Source organism: Botrytis sinoallii (genome assembly GCF_014898435.1).
Source record: "Botrytis sinoallii strain Bc 23 chromosome Unknown BSIN_004, whole genome shotgun sequence".
Lineage (NCBI taxonomy): Eukaryota > Fungi > Ascomycota > Leotiomycetes > Helotiales > Sclerotiniaceae > Botrytis > Botrytis sinoallii.
Window position 1 is genome coordinate 1281275 of NW_024066031.1, and position 15833 is coordinate 1297107.

General features: G+C 43.3%; 6 protein-coding genes across 6 annotated transcripts; 2 read left to right on the forward strand and 4 right to left on the reverse strand.

The window, feature by feature from the left end:
• Positions 1-808: 808 nt before the first annotated feature.
• Positions 809-1931, reverse strand: EAF02_002886 (uncharacterized protein; the record flags this gene model as incomplete). Its single annotated transcript, XM_038898934.1, has 4 exons — positions 809-1050; positions 1151-1430; positions 1546-1797; positions 1890-1931. 4 exons carry the CDS (start codon positions 1929-1931, stop codon positions 809-811), a joined length of 816 nt encoding a protein of 271 aa, XP_038761222.1.
• Positions 1932-6054: 4123 nt separating this feature from the next.
• Positions 6055-6832, forward strand: EAF02_002887 (uncharacterized protein; the record flags this gene model as incomplete). The annotated part of the gene is made up of 3 exons (XM_038898935.1): positions 6055-6292; positions 6453-6585; positions 6637-6832. The coding sequence occupies 3 exons, from the start codon at positions 6055-6057 to the stop codon at positions 6830-6832; spliced, it is 567 nt and encodes a 188-aa protein (XP_038761223.1).
• Positions 6833-7772: 940 nt separating this feature from the next.
• Positions 7773-8363, reverse strand: EAF02_002888 (uncharacterized protein; the record flags this gene model as incomplete). Its single annotated transcript, XM_038898936.1, has 1 exon — positions 7773-8363. One exon carries the CDS (start codon positions 8361-8363, stop codon positions 7773-7775), a length of 591 nt encoding a protein of 196 aa, XP_038761224.1.
• Positions 8364-10740: 2377 nt separating this feature from the next.
• Positions 10741-11256, forward strand: EAF02_002889 (uncharacterized protein; the record flags this gene model as incomplete). Its single annotated transcript, XM_038898937.1, has 1 exon — positions 10741-11256. One exon carries the CDS (start codon positions 10741-10743, stop codon positions 11254-11256), a length of 516 nt encoding a protein of 171 aa, XP_038761225.1.
• Positions 11257-11346: 90 nt separating this feature from the next.
• On the reverse strand, positions 11347-12892 carry EAF02_002890 (uncharacterized protein; the record flags this gene model as incomplete). Its single annotated transcript, XM_038898938.1, has 6 exons — positions 11347-11427; positions 11503-12031; positions 12096-12195; positions 12244-12446; positions 12494-12719; positions 12769-12892. 6 exons carry the CDS (start codon positions 12890-12892, stop codon positions 11347-11349), a joined length of 1263 nt encoding a protein of 420 aa, XP_038761226.1.
• A 2210-nt stretch (positions 12893-15102) lies between these two features.
• On the reverse strand, positions 15103-15734 carry EAF02_002891 (uncharacterized protein; the record flags this gene model as incomplete). Its single annotated transcript, XM_038898939.1, has 4 exons — positions 15103-15290; positions 15379-15489; positions 15558-15616; positions 15697-15734. The coding sequence occupies 4 exons, from the start codon at positions 15732-15734 to the stop codon at positions 15103-15105; spliced, it is 396 nt and encodes a 131-aa protein (XP_038761227.1).
• Positions 15735-15833: the final 99 nt, after the last annotated feature.

Below are 15833 nucleotides of genomic sequence, written 5' to 3' on the forward strand. Positions count from 1 at the left end.
CTTGAAAAGGGCCTATTGCATTATATTTTGGGAAAGGCGTTTTCTTTTTTTCTCTTTTTCTGTGATACACTTTTCATGTTTATTTTGCCTTTTTCTTCATTCATGAGAGGATTCTCTCATTTTCTATTCATGCATTCTTACTGCAACCGCCATCCATTGTTTCATTTGATAGGCTTTAAGAAATCGCTTGTGTTTATGATGCGAAGTTTGACATCTGACTTGTGAGATGGCACTGGATGGTAGAGTTAGCATTCTACTCCTTTGTAAATACCCTTGGGATATGTGGAGGGGGCATTCTTTGCGTGGTGGACTGTTTTTTTTTTTTGTTGGTCGATTTTGGTAGGGGTTGTGCTTAGAGAACAAAGGATGGCTTTTGATGAAGTAGTTAAATTGGGGCTTACGCAGTTGTGTGAGAGATGGGGTTGTAGGAATTGGTAGTAGAAAAGTAAGATAGTCGAGATTATGATATAGGTAGTGGAGATAAATGAGAAGACAATTGATCAAAAAAATACAGTGATGAGATGCCGTACTTCTTTCCTTTCTATTCTGCATTGATTTTGAGATTCTTTGTTGGTTCTGATGGGATGTAGTATCTCCGTGGTTAGGCTACGATGGCAAATAATCATTCATCGGTTGTGCAAAATTGTCACATGTTGATGTTCATATTGTTCCCCTTTAGCGGCCTAAAAACCAAGAAAATTTAAAGTCGTCAAGCCGAGCATTCTAATCTGGCTATACATGCAGAAATCCTCCTACAAATAGACAATCAAGAAAAGAACTCTCATTTGTCGATCCACGCACCCACGCACTAGAACAAACGCACCGTCAACCCCGACCCCGCATCGATTATCAACGTCGCAGCTGGGCTGCACAGAAAATGAATGGCGTCAGCTACCTCGTCGGGCTGCGCCACGCGCTTCAGTGGCACGGCAGCTTGCACCATGTGCTCGAAGTGCGGGTTGAGGGCTGCTTCGTGCGTATTCATGGGGCCGGCTACCCAGGTCGGACAGATGGCGTTGATGCGGATGCCGTGGGGGGCATAGTCGACTGCTGTTGAGGGGGAAGGAGGGGGTTAGTTCTGTGCAATCGTGAGGGGTATGAATAATTATGGATAACACTCGAGTAGGTATGCAAAGGATGGATGACTTACCTCCGGATTTCGTAATGCCAACCACGGCATGTTTCGCGATGGTGTAGGCGGTTTTCCCGGGAAACGCCACGACGGAGTTCGCGGAGCCGAGATTCACGATGCAGCCGCGTCCGAGCGAGCGCGCGGTGTAGCGGCCTTGGTAGGAGAGAGGTTCTTGGAGGAGCATGGCGCTTGCGATGGCGCGGTTGCAGAGGAGCGTGCCGCGCATGTTGGTGCTGAGGATGTGGTCGAATTCGGAGAGGGGCAGGGAGCCCAGGGGGGAGGAGGTGCTGGTGCCGATCTGGTGGGAGGGGGGGTGTTAGTGTTAGTGCGGGAGGGGAGGGGTGGAGTTGGGATTCTTGGGGGGGATTGAAATTGAAATTGGAAATGGAGATGGAGATGGAAATGGATCATACACCAGCGCTATGCACGTAATAATCTATACGGCCGAATTCTTTGATGGCTGTATCGACCATTTTCTGCACGCTTTGCTCGTCTGTCACATCGACGTGGATGGAGAGGATACGACAGTCGGGGTTGGATGCGTAGGATTTACATTCTTGCGCGGCGGATTGGGCGGATGAGAGAGAGAGGTCTGCGAGGAGGATGCCGGAGGCGCCGGATTTGGCGAAGGAGAGACAGGTATTTTTGCCGATGCCGCCGCCGGCCTGGGGAGGGGGGTTAGTGGGAGGGTGAGGTGAGAGCGGGGAGAGGGTGAGGGGACGAAGGGGCGGGTTTAATGGGTTGGTGGGATACGTACTCCGGTGATGACGGCATAGCCGCTGGTGATTTTGGATGTCATGCTGGGGTGGGATATGTGTGGTAGCGGTGAGGCTATGGGTTATAGTGGAAAAGTGAGAGGAGAAAAGACAGGATATATAGGAGGAGAATAGTCGCGAGGGATAAGGAAGAAAGTTGGCAAGGAGAATCTACCGAAAACAGAGAATGTGCACGAGATTGGAGAACAGCGTATTTATACCGCGAAGGAAAAGTTTGCGGTGCCCGTTGCGCCATGTGTAATGAAGTGGTAGTGCGGGGGTTAACTTTTAGCATCGAGTTGGTTTGATGTGGAGGGGAAATAACTGTTTGGAGAGACAGGGGTGGAACAGGAATGATTTTAGTTGGGGATGGGTGAGCTTATGTTATGCGGTTGATGGGATGGGGATGGGTAGGTTTGAGTGGATGTGGGAATGGGAATGGGAATGGGAATGGGAATGGAATGGGAATGGGAATGGGAATGGAATGGGAATGGGAATGGGAATGGGAATGGGAATGGGAATGGGAATGGGAATGGGAATGGGAATGGGAATGGGAATGGGAATGGAGGATTCCAACATGGAGTTTTAGAGGGGAGAACGAGTGTTTGAGTGATCGGAGGAGCCGAATGTTCCCCCATCCGAATCTATCCATTTATCATGATGATATCATCATATTACATCCTATCCCATCATGAGCACTATACAGATACCTCGACCAAGAATATCAGATATATATTCTGATTCTCTTACGCGATTCATCTCGACCTGTATCCATCCTGTTCTCATCCCCATCTTTACACGAAAGGAAATACACGCTAGCTGGCCATTACAGCTCGTAAGATTACACATCTCTCTCTCCGTACCTAACCAATAAATAATAGAAGTAGCAGCGTGAGCGGCACGTACATATATGTAATAGTGGGTTCTCCGAGTATCAGACTAAAATATTACAGTGGAGGTTGCAACGGTTGGTCTGCGGATCCAATATTTGTGTTTGTGTTTGTGTTTGTTGGTGTGGGCTGAGCTGATGATAGCGCATCTGAGAATTTTGGAGTAACTGCGGGAATGATGGATTGGAGAGTGGAGGGGAGGAGGGAGGGGTTATTGAGTGGAAGATAAAACGTGTTATTGAGGCGTGTGGTGGTGATGGTGTTGAAATGGTGTCTGTGTAGGACTCTACATCGGCTGGCAGAGTAAATTCCGTGTGATAGTGGTAATCGATCCGTTCGGATATTGTACGGTTGGAAGGTCTACTTGACCTGCTCATTCAAGTCCCAATTATTCAATCAATCTGGTCAATACATCGTGATTGATAGTATATCCGCCATTATCTCCGGAACACACCTCTATAGCTTTGATAGCACTATCGTAGCTGGTAACTCGCAGTCCACCGTTATCGAGGACTATAATTCATCTCAGATATCAAAATTTTCCGAATTGGTTGTATCTAATGCATTGGGAAACTTAGCAATCATTCTTCATTGGTCTGTGGAACTTTGTTAGCGTACCTATAATTCTGTTTGCACTTACATTCTGAGATGCAAAATCTACGGCATGTTTGACATCAAGAGGATTCATATAGTACATGACGTTGTCTTCGAGGTTGGTAGTGTCTTCTGTGTTGCTGTTTCTAGCTTTGATGGCTTGGTTGTGGATAGAGATATTTAGTGAGTTCTATGGCTTTTCAGTTCATGCTAATTAGTGATTCTTTGCTGCAGCCTTGCTGTATATGTGCTTTTACGGAAATTGAAGTGCATGCCTATGCGTGCTGAAAACTTTTCTTCTCATCCTCCTATAGCGTAGGGGAAACGACTGAATTCTCAAGCTTCTTATCCTTTCGAAGGCTATTATTCTGCTTCTCTTTTATCTGGGAGAGAAGAGGAGAAGAAACTCAAGCGCTGGTACGCTTTCCATGTAGGTCGCTTGAAACATATATCAATGATGGCTCATTCTGTTCTGTGTATCCCAAGTCTACCATCCTTTCATTGAAGAGAGATCAAAAGTATACCCCCTTGGCTCATCCCAAAACCGATGCATTCCACATTTCAAATCCTCAGCTTTTGCGAATTTGTCTATCTCTTTGAGACAATCGCTTGTTCGATTCATAGATGTCGCAGACATCAACGATGATAGGTACCCACATACTAAACTCCATCGTAATTTTAATTTACAATAGTGAGTAACGTCCATATAATCTGATATTGTGGCAGATGGTTGACTCTCAATAGTGTGATTCGCCATTGGAAGCTGGAGTCAGACTACCGCCCTTCACTATCCTCGAGTGACAGCCACCTTTCTCAACGGGGCTCTTCTATCAATGCTTGGCTACCGTATAGCTTTCGTATTTTTTACATGTAGATTCGTACAACGGCGTGATTCTCTGGTAGGTTTCGCAAATACTGATACTTTGTTCGACTCAGTGGCGGAACTTTGGTGATCATTGGTTCTGTTCTGATGTGTCAGTCTTACGAATGAATGGACTACAGGAACTGATGGCTATCAACATCTCAGAGGTTTAGTAGCGCTCAGGATATTTGCGATATGAGTTTATAGGCATACTATTCTTATTGTTTTTGAAGTTGGTGCATTTTCTCGGAAAATCTTTGCTGTATTGCAAGCTCTTGTGTCGCACAGGAAACAAATATTGTAGAGAAGACAGACGATTTCATCCACCAGAAGATTGTCTTCGGGTTTGACTGGCTGGACATAGGACAATCCACAGTCATCGACCTCCTGCAATAGATGCAACAATTTCCGAAAATGAAGCGATCAAGAAACTTTCCAATCTTCTGCCTACTTTGAGAGAGAAAATCTATAGTTCGAGGTATGGTTACCAGCACTGATGGCGCTTACTCTGAATCACTAGATTCTATAAAAAGAAAGAGAGCAACAGCAGTGATAGTTGATGCAATAAATTAAGCCTGCACCGACGTTATTGCTGTCGGAAATTTGACATTACTCTTTCTTTTTCTTCCTGTAAGTCATATTCGAACCCAATTAAACATATAGAGCACGATTTTTTTGGTGGGAACAAATGACTCGTAGATTGGCTACAAGTGAGAATATAGTGGTCAAGAGGATCGTCCATCAAAAGCAATGAATGTCTGACAAAAGCAAGCTAGCCATTCCAAGATCAAATCACTAAATGCATTGTCCATGCCACGGTGTAGAGCAACAGCTTTCGGAAGCTTGACAATCAACACCTGCAAGAAGTGGAAACATTTAACTTTAAATGTGCCTAGGTAGGTATTGAAGCCAGATTTGAATATCGTTAGCCTCAAATGTAATGTCCACGGTGTGGCTCAAGTGTAGCGTTCTGACCTTTGATCAATGCATCGCTTGGGTTTGAAACAACGTGAATAAATCAATCTATACTCGATTTATCTTGAAGTATGAATTCATCTCCACTCACACCAATATTTGAAAGTCCTTTTTGAAGCCTGAAGAATTCCGTCGGAGATCGAATGGAACCCAAAACCAATGCACCAGTACGAATGAAGATTCTCTTGGACTCTCTTCATTACCTTGCAACCCAATTTTTAGGTCATGTGACCATACAGAGGATGGTTGGAGGAGAAACCTTATGAGGAAATCAATTATTCCTTCCTTTAGCGTAGCACGGTGTGAATAAGTGCCAAGTCGGATCTCCCCAAATAAGCTTCTTTAGCTGCTCTAGTCGTGTTTATCACATTTGACTAGTCGGGACGAGCCGACACACAGGGCTTTAGATTCAGGTACATGTGAATTGCCGATGCACCAAGTCCTGATATGAGTTCAAAGCAAAGGCAGAAGTTGCAAAGTCGAATGCTCAGGGAAAAGCATATTGAAGGCAAACCAATAGTCACGATGAAACAAAATTCATATAACGTTACTTGGCACAGGAAAGTTCTCGAGCCTATTTTAGATAGTGGCTTGTAGCTGAATAGTCAACGAGCTCGATTGTCCCGGGAAGGTGCACGAGTTGCACATCAATCTGTGCTACCGTTCACAAGAATTCGATACTTGGGAAACTTTCCGGAAATTATGGACTCAGCATTTGTATCTCTTGGGTACTTAATCCTTCGTCCTCACCTCCATCTCAACTCTTCACTTCATCAACATTCATTCCATCAACATTCACTTCATTAACATCCTCTCCATCTTCAATCCATATCAAAAACCATCACAATGCAGATTCCAGCAGTTCTTCTCACCCTCGCTCTCCTCCCAGGAGCCTTGTCCTGGTCTCCATTCGCTTCCTTGTACAACCCTACATCAGCACAATACGTTTACTCGCCCATTGAGCAAATCCGTTATACACTCGCTTTCGAGACCTTTATCCTCGATTCAAAGAACTGGACTGCCTTAGAATTTGTATACACAAATGACGCTATTGCGAACTTCACTGGCTTGGGAGCCGAACTTTGTATGTTGTTTTCTTTTTTCCACGCGCAGCTTTCAAGTCTACTCAAAAGCAAGCCTTGTGGCTCATTTCTTCCCGACAAAGAGATGGCTATAGTTCTTGCGGAGCATTGAAACATGTGAACAATAGAAGAAATGACAAATGAGCTAACAATTACTCAAAGGGATCGGAAGAGACGACATTATCGCCAACGAAAAGAATGGCTTAGACCACGTTGCAAATGGTGTTCATCAGTTGACAAGTAGTGCTATCTTGATCAACCAAGCAAACAGCAGCGAGGCTCATGTTACAACCTAGTATGTATTGCCCTTTTTCTGATGTGCATTAAGACTAACAAACCTTAACAGCATCACATTCAACCATTTCGACACCAACACGGAAGGAACAGAAACACATGTTTTCTCCGCATGGTTCAAGTTTGAAGATGATTTTGTTGACACCAAATCCTTTGATGGAACTCCAAGTTCATGGAGAGTACAGAATAGACAGATGGTCTTGGTTGGCGGAGGAGTTGGAGATGATCTTGCCGTTGAGAGACCTTAGATGACGCAAGGAGAGGATATTGGAGGAGACAGCAATGTTTGCGTAAAGCGCAACAAAGCTAGAGTTGTGAGATAGAATAGGAGGAATGATGGGATGCAACTAAATTCATGGTGGCAACGATATCAGCCGATTCGTAATTTTAATACAATACTTTTACATATATTGGAGTGCATCATGCTTTCTCTCACGTTGTTTGGATCCAAGAGCGAATCGTCAAGTTGAGCTTCCGAGATCAGTCAGAAATGAGACTCAGCCGCTTTCACCTGATCTCGTCATGGCTCGATAGAAGCGAATCGATTGGTTTCCCATTAGGTATGTATTCCCAGCAACTACGATACGATATCACAAAATCCTAGCATAATCTCGTCGGATATAATAGGTCGAATGATGCATAGCCGAGATTGACGACCCAAGGGATGGCAACGAGGTTTATGAAACAGCGATATTAGACGAGACAGCATGGGAAACTTTTCGGCGAGTGGGAAAGATTTCATCCTCCCGCAAATTTTCTTCTAAATCCTTGTTCCTGTTCTCCAGTTGATTGAAGATGGAAACTTTCATGTTTCATATGGCCAAACTTCGAGAGCCTTAGATTAGATGGGTTTATATTGTTTGAAATTCTGTCTTGATGACAAATATTCTCTATGTTCTACTACATCATTAATTCGTATCCAAATACTCTTTTTGCTAATGTTCCCTTCGTTCCTGGTATATTACTTCCTTCCTTTCAAACTCCGATATACTCCTCATTCAGTCCTCACCACATCCGCTTACCGAAAAATTCGATTCAAAGTTATTAGCATTTAGCAAACGCTTGTGGCATACGTCACAACACTATTTCCTCAGATGTTAGCAATGATTCTACAAGCTTCATTTCGCATTACAATTGCTCCATATTGACCAAAAGATAACTTACAGCTCATCATTCAACGCCGCACTATCACATTAACATTGCGTCTGCTACAATCCCAAACTGTCTTGGTATGAGTTTCCTTGGCGTAAGTCCCGTAGTCGATATTTCATCCCTCTTAACTTTCTTTCCCTCTTCATGAACTACAGGAGTCACCTTCTTCGGCGTGAGTCCTATAGCCTGCACAGGTATTGGTGGAGCTTCTTCCCTTTTCACTCCCTTATCCCTATTGTGATCAAACTTTGGACCCTTATTATGCGTCGCGTAATGTATCCGCGGATATGGAGATCGCTCTGCTCCCTTCAAAATATCTAGACGTACGCCGCCTAGCGCCCCGATAAGTGATACCAAGCAAAGAAGGCAAACGAGACCAAGTAGTACTTTGGATCTGGAAGGTAACTTCTTGATTCTCGTTAGAAGATTTCGGAAAGAGGTACTAGTCTTGATGTGCGAAGATTGAACGGAATTCAGGAAGGAGTTCTTCCAGTGTGTAGTCTTGTAGTATACAGGCTTGTGTGGGTCTTCTGAATCGGATATGATAATTTGAGGTGGGATTTGAGGTTGATTGTGCGTAGGGAGCGTACTGCCAAGCTGGCGGGAAAAAGTGCGTGCGTGAACCATTGGAAAGGTAGGGAGGGAGGAGAATCAGGTCAGGTAAGTTGTGGTTGTACCTATGGAGTTGAGGGAAGGCAGGTGAGATTGGATTTGGAAAAGATTGGCGGACACGATTGAGATAGGACTGATATGCAAATAAAGTTCAGATTAAGGTTGCCTGGATTAAAAGTAAACAATGGGGTATATAAATGGTACAATTCCAGATAAATCTTTACAATGAAAGTATGAGAAACTAGGAGGAAGGGAAGGAGAGAGAAAATGAAGACAGGATGAACAGCACACGAACCCAACCAAACAAGCTTCAATTGAAATCAAGCAAAGAAAGGGATGGAAAGGTCTTTTTCATCCGATCTTCAGTCCTAAACATTTGAAAGTCCAGAACCAATCGAACCAAGTCACAATGATCCACTAAGATCCAATTTCATTGAAATTCATCATCATATGGAGATCCAAGCTTAAGCTTCTTCCAAATTTATCTCCCTTTCAACGATTAGCTCCACAGCCTCCACTTCATCTAACCATTCCGAGCCACTCTGATATTCGTTATCAAGGCGAGCACGGCTATCAGCTTTTTTTCGAGCCAGGAACATAAAATGATATCCACTTTGATCGATTGCCAAGATTCCTTAAAGGGAGATGGTATGGATTGAGTGTAATTTGAAGCCAGCGTTTCATCAGCTTCTTTACCGCTAAAACGGTTGAAGTACCGGTACCGAGTGATAGATTTGTTTGTGAACGTCTCAGTTTGTTTATTAAATAAACCCTGACGACGTGTAAGGGATATGTACGAAAATAGAGCTGGTGATATTGTAAGATGTCATTGTAGTTTGCGTCGAGTATTACTGATGATGGGTGTCCACAGTTCAAATTGAGTTGAAAAAAGTTTGAGGGTGCAGCAACATATAGGACAGGAGCGTTCGGAAGTCAAACAATGTCCATGGCCTAATTTAAAGGTAATCTCCACAGGCTTACGACCCCGTGGCAAACTCAAATTCGAACAAACGCGCATGACATTCTGTAAACCTCAACTTGGGTTATTCAGATACTAAAAATAATTGATCCAAATCTTCATCAATGCATAGAGGGTCTTATTATTCAGACCCTATTGCCGTCATGTGATGATATCAAATATACCAGATTGGAATAGCAAAACTTCTGAGAATGCAAGCGCTGGAGGTAGTGGCTATACTACAAACTCGACTGGCATTCCTAAGAATGAAAAGTGCGATGGAATCACCTTAGGAGAACTAATGAGGTTATAATTGATGGATTTATAAAATCTTCCATGTTTGTGCTTATGTGTCCATATGGTCAGCGGAAGCTTCATGACCTCTTACCATGTGTTGACTACCGGCGATGTCGAAGCAACGAGATGCGGTAGATTGCATGGCATTGTTATTTGACATTATTTACAAGAGCGAATAAAAGTGTACCAACTGTTGTTCGAATGCAGTCGTGTATGTTGGCTCTAGTGAGCATGCAACATCAACAGTTGGTAGTGGCATTTATCGCATGTACATGGCCATCGGATTCCAGAAAAGAGTTGATTCTCACGGCGTTTCCACGCACCAAATTCCAGGCATACATAAAATCCCAAAACATAAGAAGTATTAGACTGGCGTGGCTTTTGTGTCCTGTTCTGTTCTGAAATCTCAATACATATCTTACTCGTATTCTGATTTTAAATTGCCATCAATAGTCCTTTTCCTTGTATGAAGTGGCTGCGATGTGGCAATTGAAGTATGCCTACAAACCGACCTTGACTACCTACCCATCGGGATATATTCTTCAATCTTCTTTCGTCTCATGAAGTTTCCGGATCACGAGAAGCGTTCGAACTCATCTCCAGTATAATCGAGCCATTTTGAAGCCTGGACTGAGATCCTTCGTTTACTGATCTCACCAGGAATAATGGAACGTTGCTCAATACACTAGACTAGATTGGATGAGTAAAAACAATTTCACACTGATATTGATAGACCAACAAGCACATAGACGGAAGAGAGAATTCTAAATTCTTCTACCCTCTACATCCATCAAAAGGTCCAAACCCACTAGCTTTAAACCGAATTCGCTACTCATATGATCCGATTGCGTTTCGACATAAGCGGCCAGTTATCTTTTCCCTGGACAGCTGCCCTCGTATACTGTAGGCTGTCCAGTGTCTCAACATATAATAAACCACACAATACAGACGCCTGAGTGAAAAACGAGTCCAACCTACCCAATCGCATCATAACGAACCTAGGTATTCATGATGCGTTATACCGGGCCATCCTTACACATCCCATCTCGAATCGAAACAAAATAAATTGAACATGCACATCACTTTCAGACCGACTTTGTAACGGTAATATACACAGTGGTCGTCGGTCCACAACCGATGCCGCAGGATATAGATGAAGATGAAAGCCGAGAGGAAGAAAACGAAGAGGATCTGGCAGATGTCGTGGACGTAGTCGTAGAGCCAATCAGGGCAGGCACCAGCGACGAGGACGAAGATTTAGTGTTTGATGTAGAAGACAAAGGGGTAGAAGACTTCGTTATTACTAATGCGAGGGAAGAGCTTGTCGAAGTGGTTATCAATGACAAGGCAGTGGAAGTTCTAGCTGTTGACGTAGAGGATGAAGAAGAGGATAAAATGGTAGAGGCTCTCGTTGTAACTATTGTGGGAGAAGAGCTCACCGAAGTGATTTTTGATGAAGAGGAAGTTGGAAGGGTTGAAATTCTACCTGTTGATGTAGAGGATGAAGAGCGAGGTGAGGATGTAGAAGATCTAACTGTTGGTGTAGAGGATGAAGTGGTTAAAGGTCTAGTTGTTGAAGTGGCGAGAGGAGATGTCGTTGAAGTAATTGCCAATGCAGGAAGGGAGGCAGATGAGGTTGTGGAACCTGAATAATTCAATTAGCGTTGGCTCATGAGGCTGGAAGAGGAAGTTTTGTATTGTAAACTATCTGTCATTCTGATTGAGAGCGCAAAGTTGAATAGATTACTTACTTCTTGAAGAAGATGTGAATGAAGAAGATGTGGACGAAGAAGACGAGATTCTCACCGAAGGAGTTGGATAGACCTTTTTTCATATTAGCATTTTGATTCAAGGCTTGATATCAATATGCTATTATGAAAGATTAAGACAGCTACTAACCGTATAAGATGATGTTCCATAAGAAAATGCTGGACTCGGGCAACCTCCTGTCATTGAAGGAACTCCATCGGTACCCGAAGTAATGGGAACAATATTTGATCCGCAATTCGCAGCCTGCGCAATGTGAACATTTGCGTTGTCCTGATCAAACACCACATAAGCACCTCTCATGAAGGTATCTCCCAAAATCACATCCGTTTTTTCGGCGGCATTAGCAATAGGTCCATAGCATGTAGCACCATTGAACCATATGAATTGAGCTAATTGGATCCGGATGATCTGCCCCGCGAATCCAAAATCCATCGTCCCTGCAATATTTCGGAAGCTACAAGGTATGGTATATAGGCCACCCCCTTTACTGACCCATCCTGGAAAATAAGGGAGCATGGCGTTGACAAGTGAAGGTGGCAAATAACTCAATGTACTTCCGGAGTCAACAATGACGGGTTTCGCATAACCGGTAGATGTCAAATTCGTCGGTAGTTGACCTGGAAATGTAATACCAAAGTACGTCATATTGATCCAATATCTAATTTCAATACTGTTCAGTAAGACCGTCCAATACGGAGGACAAAAATCAAAAAAGCAATTACCTTGGATACCCATCAGGACTTTGATAAAATGGTATAATGGGATTTTTAATCAGTGAGCCGTAGTACTTCTTTGTATCGAGACCGCCAAAGATAATGGAGCCTATAGAATTAGTCAACCAGTACAGTCACGGAAACCTGAAAGTCATACCTGAAGCTGTATCGACATTGCCCAAGTCTATGGCAAATGCACGAGTTTTTGTCAGACCTTGCAAGGCAAGTTGATCAATAATATTGTAATAACCAGTTCCAAGGCCAAGTCCCCAGGATACACCCATTATACCCGCAAACATTCGATTACTGCCTGATGCAACACCAAATTGAAGTTTTTTAAGGGTCGGACCTGACCCCATCCTAAAATTCGTCAAATAAGCACCTGGGAAAGTGGAATATTCACCAACATAAAATTGTCCGTCGCATAAGCTCCAGTGACTGCACCGATACCATATGCTATATTCAAAGCTTGACTCAACGGTACGAAAGAGGTAGATTTCGTAGGATCGTACTGAGGATAACTGGCGCAAAATGATGCCCACCCCGACGTAGCGCACTGTGGATTCACCCAAACATCACTGCTTCCTGTATCGATACTGAGGGTTATAGACTGCGGAGGATACCCAATCTGCACTACTTATGATTAGACAACAAAATCGAGGCTACGCTTGATATAACATACCGGTGATCATGTAAATATCTCCAATGTAAGGGTTGGCCAAATTTGACTTGGATTGTCGTTTTCGAACATTTGGAACTCCCGCAACTTTAGTCACTCCTAGCTGGAAAACTCCATCATCAACCATCCGGTTTGGTAAGACTTTGGCAGTTGCATTGTTTCAAAATCATCTTCAACATCAAGGAAGGCCGCTACCGCCACTGCCAAAAGAAGCAACCATGTAACCATGGAGAACATTGTTAAATCTACAACTCAAAGAGAGTCGTATTGCCAAAAAATTGCGATGTCCTCGGCTATATGTATGTTCTTCAAAGTCTTACACCATCTTGACATTCCCCGCATTGAAAAGCCTCATACCTGAGTTCAACACCAGGACCTGAAAGCCAACTCAAGACATTGATCTTCGGAATCAAGATATCGCAGTGATTTAAAAAGCCCCTCGTACCATGTGCGCAGTAATAGCACATATGAACTAGACGCGGAAGAATGCATAAGACTAAACTCCCTTTTCCAGAATTGAGGAATGATAACTTTTGAATGTGGCGTAGAAGCAGGAAGGATTTAAGAAGCATCTGAACGCCCCAGAAGCATCTTCGCCCACTGGATAGCTCACTCCAAATGAGGTCTTTATATATCCTTCCCGTGAGCAACGCTTCAAATCGAGAGCCGCAACTCTCTAAATACAGGAAAAGGAACAAATACTCTACCAAAAATCACACTTTATTTCGATATTCTTTAAACTGCAAGGTGGAATGATAATCACCAATTCATGCTCACAGCAACCATTGCACGAAAAAAATAATCATCCCAAACGCTTAGCATGACAATCATAATCACAGATGTTATGACCGAAGAATTCTTTGAAGGGATTACCAACTTGCTGGGACGCACGAGTGCTCAACACTGGTTAAGATGAGATCTGAGCAAGTAAGGTGTTGAAATGGAATTTGTACTTCCTCCACTCACAAAGGACTACACTAAAGAAATTCCTGCTCATGGCGCATTGAACTAAAGATCGGAATGTAAAGAGAAAATCTTGACATGTTGCGTAGCCGCCCATCCGTGGAATGAAATCTGGATCAATCTGTTGGAATAATCGCGGTATCACGTGCTACATCATCTCACTTTACTAAAATTAGTTTAGACCGAAAAGCAAACTCTGCATTTCGCTTAGTAATTAGCGCAGATCACCATTGCAGCTACAAATATTCAAATTTTGCGCAACAATTTTCTTTTCTTCTTCATCAAAAAGTATCAGAGCCAGCCACGACCTCCACCTTGACTTCAAAACAGTGGTGTGTTGCCAGCATTCTTAACTGAGTGTGAGGCTCTGTAGAGGAAGCAAATCCTTAATAGGAAGTTCGTTTTCCGTGTGTCTTCTTAATTGAGGGCGAGGGGATCCGAATGTCGAAAGAGAGGAAACATACCAACATAACATTTACCCTTTACTTTAGATGGAATGCAACTTGACGTATGTTGAAAGGTTCGAATTAGATCCCTTGTTGGACCACGACTCAACTGTGTCAACATATCTCGGAGGAAACAATTACGTGCATTGGTGCATTCCACAATGTAGATACATTCCATGATTCGCGATCCAGCCATTGCCATTCAGTAGTACACAATTTTCTCATTCTTGATGATTTTGATATCTACCTACCTACTTGATGTAAAGATCTTACCTGCCCTGATTTTTGTTCCTATACCCAAGACCATTTGTTACCAAGAGAAAAAATTGAGCTCCCGCGAAATTCTCAAACATGAGTCTGAATTGAATCGGATAGACCACTGTCCACTGGTGTCTGCGAGTATACTTTACGTATAGAGTAGTACAGGCCTTCAATCTTTGACTCAGATTCATGAAGAACAGGTAAGGACTACATAGGGAAGAAAGACCTCTGTTGTTGCACTTATTAATCATGGCCAGCCAGCAGTAGCTGTATTGGAAAGCCGCACATATGTGTGTGCCTGCAGAGCCACGGATCCATCACTCCCCTTTTCCCTGTTGCAGCTTGAACGATTGTCTTCAAAGACGCCGCACCGGCTCCCACTTCAAGCACGAAGAGCGCATTTATTTCACCTCATTGACTACTAACTCATAGACGATCCAGTGTAGGAAAACATATCTCTTGCCATTGCTGAAATACTTGAATGTCAATGCAAACTGGCGGGCATTCCTCCTGAGTAATTAGATATCCACTGTGTAGCTCCATGTAACCAACCCAGATCATGATGGAACCTCAAGACCCCATACCATTTTGCGCCATACCACCTCCATTCCTCTCCCAAAAACGCCCCAATCCCTAATTCTAGGTAGTCATCCTTTTATATAATGAATTATTTGTCGGCAGCTGCGACGTCACCGCTGACCATCTTTCGTAACTCAAACTCCTTAGTAAATTCGCGACTGAAAACCTCAAGTTCGGATACCAAGTTACGACAACAGGCGACAAGAGCCTCCTTGGGAGTTATCTCACCATCAGTTTGGATTCTGAGTTCGAATTTGGAAAAGAGGGGATGAGGAACTATGCGCCTCCAATTAGTACAGAATCTCGAAAAAGCCTGGCTAGCCATTGGTATAATGGAACTGTGCTAGTAGTGTGGTAGGCATACTCTTATAACCAGAAAATATAACATGCGGATCTTTCAACAAGTGAGCACGCAACATGTTGGCGAGAGTGTGGTCTTCTTTATTGAAGGTAAAAATCGAGGAGTTGGGGGTGCCTGGATAATAGTTCATTAGCATAAGCTGCAGTAGAAGAGCCCATTTGCGCAATTAATCTACAACTCACGCGTATCGGCTTCCTCAGTACACTTCTTCTCGCCATCTCCGAGAATGAATAGCTCGAATCTATTGTGTATGATTAGCTTCTATCCTTCATCGTCGCGCGGGGCGCATATAGCTATGAAAGCTATGGAGATAAGATATACCTCTCAGGCGCGTTAGACATGTTTCCTAAGGCGGCCATAATTGCTTTAGTAATTGTTCTTTTTGATCATTTCCTCTTTGTGTCTCTTTTGACATTGTGGATTTTGCTACAAATTGGAAAGAACTTACAGCGTATTTC